This window comes from Actinia tenebrosa, unplaced genomic scaffold (genome assembly GCF_029948245.1).
Source record: "Actinia tenebrosa isolate PJP-AT-01 unplaced genomic scaffold, QUT_ActTen_1.0 PGA_scaffold10__47_contigs__length_13832649, whole genome shotgun sequence".
NCBI classification, from domain to species: Eukaryota; Metazoa; Cnidaria; class Anthozoa; order Actiniaria; family Actiniidae; genus Actinia; species Actinia tenebrosa.
In genome coordinates, this window is record NW_028292570.1 from 4253397 (window position 1) to 4265011 (window position 11615).

General features: G+C 36.2%; 1 protein-coding gene across 1 annotated transcript; it reads left to right on the plus strand.

Moving 5' to 3' along the window:
- Nucleotides 1-8713: 8713 nt before the first annotated feature.
- Nucleotides 8714-11165, plus strand: LOC116301563 (zinc finger protein ZIC 1-like). Its single transcript, XM_031710643.2, is given in 2 exon segments — nucleotides 8714-9849; nucleotides 9851-11165. Coding segments are annotated over 2 exon segments (1221 nt in total). The 5' UTR covers nucleotides 8714-9087; the 3' UTR covers nucleotides 10310-11165.
- The last annotated feature ends 450 nt before the right edge of the window (nucleotides 11166-11615 follow it).

The following is an 11615-nucleotide window of genomic DNA, read 5'->3' on the forward strand; positions in this document are numbered from 1 at the left end:
AAACGTCTTGTAGCACTCAAATGGGTTTTATAGCATTTAAATGAGTTTCTCGCTGACTGTGCTAAAGATACTGTAGCACTTAAATGGTTTTACGAAGCATTTAGCTGGCTTTCCGCTATTTATGACACGTGTGCAAATCTGCACCAATCACAACTCAATTTCAAAATAGTTGTCTTTAAAAAAAAATGGCAGCTATGTAAAGTATGTTCGACTGCATTACCAAAGATATATATTTTAAATCTTGAGAAGATAATTGTATACATAATTTAGAAAGCCTAGCCTACGTATATTGATAGAGAATAATATTAATATGGACTATCTAAAAGAATTGGTTTTGTGAAGAGGGCAAAAAATTAATTAACCTAATAGTAATTGCATTTTTAATTGGCATCATACTTTTGCATGAGATGAAAACTATGGGGGGGAAATTACTACTAGGGGAAAAGAGAGAGAGAAGAGAAGAGAAGAGAAGAGAAGAGAAGAGAAGAGAAGAGAATACTTAATCAGATGTGTAAATTTGATAAAAACTAGAAAATGATCAAAGAAAGGAAGAAAATGAGAAAGAAAGGAGATAAAATAATAAAATGAAATGTTAGGAGAAAAAAAGCCAGAAGCCAGAAAGAGCAGAAGAAAAAGAAGAAAAAGGAGAAGAAAAATAAAAAGAATAAGGACAGAAAAATATCTACCATAGCTGGAAAAACCATGTTCTAATTAGTAAAAAGTTGAAGTTTGAAGGAAAAAAGTTTAAAAATCGCAAAAATATGAAATTTCCAAAATCAAAATCATCTTGCAATGAAAACATTCCTTGGTGGCAGTCTTGCCTACACGGCACCGGTTGGCTGGCAAAATTCCACTTTTCGAAAATCATATCTTCGCGAGTTTTAAACTTTTTTTCCTTCAAACTTCACCTTCTTACTAATTTTAACATACTATTTCCAGCTATGGTAGTTATCTTTTTTGTTTTAACATTAAAAATACCTGACAAACATTCGTAGCACAATCCTAACCTCACTGTACTCCATACTGAAAGCTTTGACTATAAAATGCCTAATAAAGAGCCTCTCTCTCAGTATGCCACACACACGAGAATCACACGCAATATATAATATCTTGTTGAGATTTTACAGTCTTCTTTGTCTAGGTTATCTCGCTGTGCATATTGTGGACCCTGTTGTGTAGCTTGGCTCCCTTGAGAGCCATCTCTTTTATGGTTTTCGACCTATAAACCTTTCCCAAGGCTCTCCACTCCACTTGAGCCGTTGGGAGTGAGTTTAATTGGACCAAAGTAGACTCTTTGCTAGGCTCCTTATCAAGAAATGGTTTTCATATTATCTTAGTCATTAGAGTATTATATTTGATATTTTTGCTGGAGGAATCTTCTCTTAAAGCAGTCGTGAAAGTTTGGGGCAACGTCTTTTGAGAAAGGTACGAGAAGCTACAAAGTTGTTTACTAAGATCCTTTCGATTTCTTTGTACAGACTTTCGCTTGTTGGACGAAACTTTTTTGACATTAGTAGCATAGTTGATTAATTTAAAAGCGAACCTGATAGGAAAATACGAAAGAGGTATCTTATATTACCACGTGAAAAGCATGACCTTTTTGTGTCTTTCTGTTGCCTCAATTTTACAGTGAGGATACTCGAACCGTGCGAACATACACTTTGAGGTTTTTGTCGCTTTTCAGTTAAAATGCATACTGTAAATAGTACCTACAGCACTCTCAATCATTCGATATACATGTATTTGAATTCAATGCTTTATAGTAGAGGGTTTGAAACAGTAGAAAGTTCAGGAATGTCCAGATAAGTGGTGTTTACCGACGGTTCATGTATCTTCACTGTAAAATAATTCTGGAATCGTTTGTTGATCAATAAATTACTTTCTGTAAAGTTGATTCTTTCTTTGCACTCAAATTTATTTTTATTGTTGTCTCTAGCACATGCTTTAAGAACTAAGATAAAAATTAGATTTCTTTCCTAAATTATATTAGGATTTATTCTTTCAAATTCCAATTCAATTTCCAACTATTACTTCAATAATTACCTTTTTACTCAAATAATGAGACATACATTTAGGAGGCAAACGTACATAAATTTTGTGTCATGTTATAGTAAGATTGTGGTAGAAGTAATTCCAACCATCATCATTAAAAACCATCTTGCTTGGGATAGCTCTATTTATACTAAATTCATTTAAGAGTAAACGTGGATGTTATTTTTGCAATTAGTCTTAGGATCAAATTGAAAAGTATGTCCAAGGCTGTGTTTGAATTAAATTTTTAAATGAAACATTAGATGATATTTACAGATAATTAGTAGAAATTACAATTTATATTTTTTCGAGAAACTGAACCTTCAACACGTGTTCTATTCCACCACAAAAAATGGGTGAAAATTTAAGTTTGAACAAGGGATTCACCATTAAAATTATAAGATTATTCAGTACCAAAAACTAATTAAAAGTTCAAGTTATGAATTCAATACTTTTCAATGTTTCAAAGAAGATAGTCTCCAGAAGAAAAAAAAAGCCAAAGATATAGTAGTAAATTTTGTAACTCAACATTGGATAATCTATTTAACTCACTACACTCACAACAGTCCTTTTTTCAGTTAAGTTATTACTTTCATTAGATAAAAAATAGTTCACTTCAAAACTGCTTTGCTCTCTTAATATTCCTAAGTCAGAAAAGTAAATTTAATCATGGAACTAATGTTTGTGGAATTAACTAGAATTTTGATAAGATTCTTAGGTTTTATTTTTCATTTGTTTTAATTAACAAACCACAAATGTGCTGAAAATGAGCCAATACTTTCAAGGCTTCGTAAAGAAGGATGGTCGAATCATTAGGTTTATCAAACTACCCATATTTTTATTTTTATTTTTATCTAAAATAATATATTTATCATATATGTTTTCAAGTAAAATACAAAGGTCTTTTGTTATAAAAAATATAGTTTAAGACAAAGCCATTTTTATATTTCTTTCATTTTTAATTTAGCAGTGGCGATACGATGATGGATATAATTAACATTGTTGTGTGAAGAGCGCTTACATTAATGAATCGATATTTGATCTATTATATAATATAACAATACTCAAGTGTTTTGACCTTTGGTACTCGCTATATATCGATCTTACTTTGTGGAAAGCCTATTTATTTGAATCTGGTTTGAAAACTAATTCAATTTGATTTTGATATTACGTATTGCGAAGCCTAAATCGTGTATTAGTTAAGTGTCTTTTCGCACCTTTGCTGTAGGCGACTTATATTTAACAGTTGGTGAACGACAAAGTTATCTTAATGTCATATCAACAAATCTTTTCACACTTGATTCAGCAATTCCATGTACTTGAGATTTCAAGTACTTCTGCAAGCGGATATAGGACGATTCTTTCATCAAACGAGCAATCGCAACTGGGCTTCTGAAAACGAACTTCCGCTTCCAATCCTCATTTCCAATTTCATGCGTCTTTCAGTCTTTGTCTTTCAATCGAAAATGGGATATTAAAAAACCTGTTATTCTGATACTAATATCAATAAAGAAAATAATTATTGGTGTTGTAAGTGAAATTAAGTTTTCGAGTTTAAGTGTGTTTTTTTCTTTATAAATCCAGTGGTATAACATTTGGCAAAGAGATTATTGGCCATCAGGACTGCACCAGTAAATAGCTGTTGACACCTTAACGCGTGCTCCATCGATTGGGTCAGTCACAAGATTACCAGATGATGGGAAATATTTTTCATCGTTGCGATGATTTCAATTAATTTAGCTCTCACATGTTCGCTTAACGACCTCTAGCAGAGATCTGATAAATAATGACTTCTTTCCTGTGCGCTTAACACGGAACAACATGCTGAATTTTTACGAGAAAAAAATTCATTTCGAACTGAGCCTCGCGAGCTTGGGAGAAATAATTTACGAAACTTTACCTCCGTTGGACGTCGTTTGACAAGAGAAAGCAATCTCTAATAAATCTAGAACTATATTTCAGGTTGTAGATAATATAAAGATGATAAGAACGACATTTTGGTAATTGTCTTGTTTAGATAATATAACTTAGCTCGTTTCTCTCTCCCGCATCGATGCCTCTCGCCAATAGTAATTAAATTTCTTATTACACTTAAACGAAAGGATAATATAAAAGAAAACATCTTCTAAATAGGATTAGAATGTAACAAAGACGATGCGAAGATCTTATATACTAGTTTGTCCATCTGTTTTACGCATTTGTCGATCAGTTATATCGACTGACAGCCCAGGTTCAATGGGTCAAGAGCTTGTGAAGTTTTTCGGTGATTGGATTTAGTTTCTCGCCCGAGGCGAAGTCAAAAAATAGCAGTTTAGTTCTACTGATGTAACAAGTCGTATGAGATCGCACAAGCAGTTGACCTTACTTGATATCACTAACTTTAATCGAAAAATCTGATTTTGAAATCTGTTTTGACGTTATTAATGAGAGGTAAGCTAAATAGCTTTTCGTATCCGGGGCTGAATAGCGTGTTTAATATTAAAGCCCGACACAGCCCCTGTCTTTGTAAAATGGAGCTTTTTCAAAATATATGAATATGCTCGCCCTAAGATCCTCGTTTTCAGCGACAATGACGAGCAGCGTGCATGTGATCGGACTTCCCGGGCTTGCTCTTCTCGTTGACCGTCAAATGAAGTGAAAATTTGTTCACAAACTGTCAAAATCAACAGCTCAGCAGTAGATTAGCCTGGACTTTAACGCCAATTTTTCTATAAAACATGTTTATTTAACACTTTCAGTGCTAGTTGTGGACGTGGTTGGTGGCCTCTAACAGAACACTTAGAAGTGAGCGAGCGTTTGGAAATTCGATTGGCGGGCTGTCTGACACCCTTACTATTCGATTTTTTTTGTTAAGAAGAACGGTAATCGAGATATCCACTTTATAGATGCGTGAAACCTTCTCCTCAAAAAAAAAAAAAAAAAAAAAAAAAAGAATAAAAAAAGTAAGGAGAAAAAGAAGTTGGGAAATGTTAAAGTGCGGAAATTTTGCTTTCGAAAATGATCTTATTTGTCCCTGTATAAAGATTTCATATTTTTATAAAATCTTTCGTCTTATTTTATTTTGCGGACAATGCGGTACTTTGGAAATACAGCCCTAAATAACAATAGTGCTAAAATATGCGATATCCCATTGTGATAGGCGATCTCTGTTTTTGTTCTCAGATATAACGCCGATTTTGTAACGCTTAGAACATCAGTTTATAATCCACTGATCAATGGAAAATTTATAAGTCTTATCTTGGCCTTCGAGGTCTGTTCCACGCTAAAGGGGAAACGACTCCACAAGGGTTAGCTATCCATAAATTATCAGAACTGCGCTATCCAGATTGTTTATATTATGAGAACTTCGCGTTGGCCTAAGGGAGACCTTAAAATAATTACAAATACCAAAAAATTTGCATGTTTGATATTATTCAATCTTATAGGCACAGCGTGATTTGACCTAAAGTTGCCCCACAGCGAGTTCAAGCCTTTTTTTGTGTGTGCCTCTCATTTGTGTGCTTCGAGTCGAGTACGTCCTTTCTCAGATAGCGAGTAGCTACCTCTTTGAAGTGCCTACTTTGTAGTTCTAATCGAGATGGCCCACGAACAAGCTGGTTCCATATCATCCATTATTAACGAGTTGATTCATGGTTCTAGAAAGGATGCTAAGTTTGCTATCCCACCGTGTTTCGGACTCTCAGTCACGCAATATTCATATCCAAAAATCTTTTTCAAATTTCTCATCTGTTCAATGAAACTAAGTGGCACTTTTCGCCTTTTGTTAACGCTTTCAATAATTACATTAATGAAAGTTAAATCCTATTTCAATATTTGAATGATATTCCCATAGCCTACCGAGGTGTAACCTGTGTTTTTTGTGGTTGAACAAGATGATACCAGGACAAGTGACGTACGATTTTCGTCTGTAGACGTGTTCTAATGGGTCTATAACCTTAAATGTTATGTTTTTTTCCCTCTACCAACGTCTTATGATACTATTATCCTTGAGGCATATTTCAATCCAAAGTTCCCAATTTGTATACACTTATTGATTAAGGAGGCGAAATGACAATATTTGGAAAAGTAAACCAGTGCTGTGCGGGATGGTTAGAGATTGTTGTGGTCGATTGAAAAGACCCTCTACTGTGGGGACTGCTCTAACAAAAAAGGAGCTTAAACTGTTTGTTTAAGCAGTTCGACGAATTGATGTAAATAAAATCAAAATAATAGTAACTAATAGCAAAAATAAAGAGGTAGATCCAAAAACTCCCCGACTTCTTCGTTGGTATTGTATGAAACTCCTTACTGCAGTTTCCATAAACATGCGAACTCTGTGTCTGCGAGCTGCACGCAAAATTTGGTTTTTTGCTGCCGTCAGTCAAAAATATGAAAGGTACCCATTGATTAGGATTAATTGACGGTAGCGAAAAAAACAAATTTCGGCGCAAAGCTCGAAGACACCACAGAGTTTGCATGTTATGAAAATTGCAGAAACGCTCACAGTGAGATAAAAAAAAAATCCATTAATTTTTCTTTAAAAAAAAAAAATAAATAAATAAATAAATAAATAAAAAAAAAATTGACGAAATTTGAAAAGATTTAAGAAGCAGAGATGAAATAGTTGTTGATGGAGTTAGAGCTAAAATTAATGACATTGACCTTGTAAGATAAATCAATTGTTTTCTTTTGGGGATTAACAAAATAAACTTTTGAGACACAGTACAGTTGAATGAACATGGTCGTGTTCTAATTTGGATAAACTGTTGAGGCTATCCCAGCAGCAAATAAGCCCAACAAATGTTAGATATATTCTCTCTTCTAAATATTTTCATAACTTGATATCTTAGTCATTCTTTCTTTTTTTTCTTTTCTTTTCTTTTCTTTTCTTTCTTTCTTTCTTTCTTTCTTTCTTTTTTCTTCACTTTTTTCTTTTTTAATTAAACAATATATTTTCTCATTGTTAGCTCCAAGAGCCATTCTTTCTATCCTTCTTTGTTTTGTTTTCTCCTCTCCTTCCTTCCTTTCCTATCCTTTGCACTCCAGTTTCTCAACCAACATTTTTCCTTCAAGTTCATTCGTTCTTTGTCTAGCTTGTCTCGAGCTCCTCTTAGTATCTTTGGTCCGCTTTACTCGACTTTCCTCTCGACTTTCCCTTAGTTCTTGGTCGACTTTACATAAGTACTTTCACATAGCAACAGTCTTGTTTATCCTATTACGACCTTTATTTACTTTGATATTCGGCTAAAGACCCTCTTGTTTACACTCCTACACCTTACATTGGACCCCTGCAATTTTGTACTTGTCTATAAAGATGATCTTTTCAAGTCATTTGTTTTTAACGGTAATTAATCCCATAAAATCTAACCATCGTCTGCGATACAGATGAGATTTATACATGGTACTTCAATCATCAGTAGATAATACCTTTGAAAGCATCAGCACTAAACTAATCATAACTTTGAAGCCGTACCAATACTATGATCACGCTTAGTCGTCGACACGGTTCAGAGATGTTTTATTATAACCTTCAAACCTTTTTTTTAACTCGAGTGCTCATTAAAACTAATACAATGTCAGAATTATAGGATTTAGTCTTAGAAGTCCCAAGGGATAAATCGCAGTCGAAGCGCTAGCTGCACGCGCTGAAATCATCACTGTTGCAACGGCTGAGTGATAGGCGGTATCCACAAAGGGTAGACCAATATATTCTACCGCTTGTGGTAAACTTAGAAAGCGGCATAATTGGTACTCAAGTTGAAGATTCATTTGTTTAAAATACATCAAAATCGAGGACGTTTCCCGAGCGCTGTCGAAAAGAGATAAAGAGTATAGAGAAGTATTCCTTCCTCTAAAAGTTTACCTAATAATACGTGTAATAATTGACACTCAGCTAATATCGCGTGCAAACACGTTTATATCGCTTCTCCACACCTCTTCTAATTCGATGTTTAGACCATATTTTCTAATTATCAGTATTTTATATTTTAACATTTCCTCAAGTGCCGACTCTAGAAATAATCAAGTAGAATTGAGCTCATGAAGAAGACTTCTTGTGACTCTCAATCAGAAGAAAAACGATCTCTTTTTGAATTGTGACTTTGACAAGTTTTTCAAATGTTAATTAATAATACCTATGAATTATAACTATGTCAAAACAACGATAATTGTTGAGTTTTTCGCGGATTATAGATAGGTCAGTAACGACTTCATCCGTTACAGCAAAGGATCACAGATAGACACCACGGGGGGGGTATATGGGTCAAAATAGGCAATTAGAAACCCTTAGTTGTGGATGGTTTGTGTATCCCTCCCCCATAATCAAACAGTCCTTGAACTAATAGTAAATATTGGTCAGATCGTTAAAAAATGACACATCATGGGTAGAAGGACAAATATTGACTGAGGTTTAATCGGGTTTGCGATGAAAGGCGAGGAAAATTCTAAAACGCTCCGGTGGAACTCGAACGCTTCCTTGCAACAATTTAGGCCTCAATCACTCAAAACACAAAGTTCTTTGTAATTGAAAATGAACTTGCCTTCCGAAGAAAGCCATCACGAAAATACTAACAACTGATTGGTTTTGATAGGACCAAAGAGCGTTCAAATATTTATCGAAGCTCACACCCCGCAGGCTATACCTTGTTGATTGGTTGTTTAACTATCAATAAAGTGACGATGCCAATCAAATAGCATAAGAGCCGAGTTACAATAAAGAGAATTATCACGCTGGGTTCACAACATTGCTTCGTACAGATGCTCTGTGGACTGCAAGGCGAATTTGACTGAGAACACAGCACGGCCAAGGCTTCATAGACGATCTAAAGTGTCATCCTATCATATAGAAAACGTTTTTCGAGTAGACGTATTCTTAGCTATGACATTAGAGGTGTAAACACGAATCGTGTCACGAAAGATTTAGTCGTCAAACACCTCCATTTCATAATAGGAAGGACGTGGTTTTGAACAAAGAGTATTTGCTTCATTCAGTCAGGTTTCCATCGTCTTCTCACGCAATTAAAGACTTTAGGAGTGAACAATCACGAGACGTTGACTGGAGCTCCTGGTGTACTTACAATGACTTCCCAAGATCTCTACAGCAACTCATCTAGTGCACACTTTCCTTATTCTTCTGGACAAAATACGCGATCCTCTCGTCCTTCTTCACACGAATTCATCTTCGCCGGGCAGGAAAATTTTACCTCTGGACCCCCGACAACTGTACGTTCACCGAACACAGCCATGGGACTGACTGATACTGGGATGCCAAGAGGAGCGAGCATACCACGACAACACAATATGATTCATGGGTCGGTCGTACATCCATTGCATCCCAACCATTACAGTAGTTTACATGATTCCCATCGTGATGGTGGGAATGGCTCTCCACATGGATTCTTCTCTGTTGCACATGCACATGATCCCCCTGGTCATTATCCTCAAAACGGTGGATCTTTAGGCCAAGCGTATCGGTTCTCTTTCCCAAGAGATGATAAGCCCGAGCTTGCTCAGTACGCCAGTCCCTTCGTACCTCCACGGTACGAGTATATGCCACATCCTGGCCTGTCAATGCCGCCAAGTTATCTTCGACAGCCTTTGAGTCATGTTGTAACATGTGAGTGGATTGAACCGGGCAGCAAAGGCAAGCCATGCGGAAGGCAATTTTTTCGAATGCATGACATTGTGGCTCATCTGGCCGAGGATCATGTTGGAGGTCCCGAGAGTTCTTCTCATGTGTGCTTCTGGAAAGAATGCGCTCGAAATGGCTTGCCCTTCAAGGCAAAGTACAAGCTAATCAACCACATACGAGTACATACCGGAGAGAAGCCATTCCCTTGCCCCTTTCACTGGTTGTGGAAAACTATTTGCTCGCTCGGAAAACTTGAAAATACACAAAAGAACTCATACTGGAGAAAAGCCTTTCATTTGCGAGTTTCCCGGTTGTGATCGGCGGTTTGCAAACTCGAGCGATCGCAAAAAACACTCTCACGTTCACACATCGGACAAGCCTTATATCTGCAAGGTAGATGGTTGTAATAAAAGCTACACTCACCCGAGTTCGTTGAGAAAACACATGAAACTTCACGCCAAGCCATCAGAATCTGGTATGGAAAGTCCTCAAGACGAGATTTCACAAAATGGAAAGTCCAATTCTTCACCATTTCCCTCTGCTTCGACGTACCCCCCAATGTCCGAATGGTTCAACAGAATCCCAGGAGCGCCAACACATCACGAACATTTTCATATGGACAATCCAACCACGCTTGGCCCTAGCCAAGCAGCTTTAGCAAGTTACTGACTCTAACACAATCTGCTGTGCTAAAAATAAGGTCAGCTTCGACTATGCCGGTTCGTGAGGCCTGTTTAGACGTTTCGTTATCAAATTTATCCATACGCCTTCAATCTGCTTTGGCTTTATCGAAAAGGCAAGGGAGTACAATACTTAAGGCTCGATGAAGACAAATGGTCTTTCCTAGACTGTTGCCCCGTTATTTCGAATTTTTGAATTCGTACCAAATGAGGAAGCTAGACTGCGAGACGCCAAAATGTCCAAAATCGCAGGAAGTTCAAATCTTAGGGACCGACAAGGACACAGCGCCTGAAAACCCAGAGAAACCGGGGCCAGAAACTATTTGTAATTCAGTTGAAAATTTCTCAAGGTTTTTCTTACGTATACACGCAGTCTAGCTAGTACTCATTCAAACTTACAGCGTCAATTGGAACCGTGAATATAATGTTGTTGATTGTGGAGCCAGTTATGGCCAATTTTCAAACAAATCTATGAATACAATTCTTGGATGATATATCCACATTCAAAGATACTCCTATTTTCTTAGTTGTCAACTCTAAGAATTTCATTCCAAGAATCTAAATTTTCTTGTACATATACATATATAAATATGAAAAACCAACTCTGAATACTCTTTAAAAAGTCTCACTCTAAAACTGGGTCAGAGAAAGAGAAAAGCATGCTATATAATGATTTATCAGAAACTTAGTTCACCGTTCCGGAAGACACCGGTACTAAATTCATCAACTCACATGAATTGTAAATACACTAACCGTAAAAAAGAAGGCAGGTTGCCCTGTTTCAAATTGATGTTGAACCAAAATGAGCGGTAAAATAAAAGTGTTTATATGGGACACATATAGAAGTTGCCTTTTAAGTGAATGTTTATTCGTACAAAACTGATCGTATTAGCGCTTCAAATTCGGCCAGGCGCAAGTCGATGGCTTATATATAAGGCTTAATTTTAGAACTTTATGAAAAGTAGTTATTTGGTTTCTTTTTGTTTTGGCTCTTGCTAAAGAAAGAGAAATGAAACAAAACAATACCCGAGTAAGAAGGGGAATGAGATAAAGATCGATTTACGAACGGGAAAGTACTTCATCGTGAGATGGTATCGCTCCAAATACCGAATTGCAGCTTACTTGAACCTTTGCATTTCGGTTCTGTGATTCTAGTGTGACTCGAACCCCGTATTCGCTCCAGCGTGTCTTATTTACTCATTTAATTAAACTTAAAAGAAGGACGAAAGCCAGAATATGAAAGACAACTTATCTATGTGGAAGATAAACGTTTACTCACAATACTGTGCCGCTTA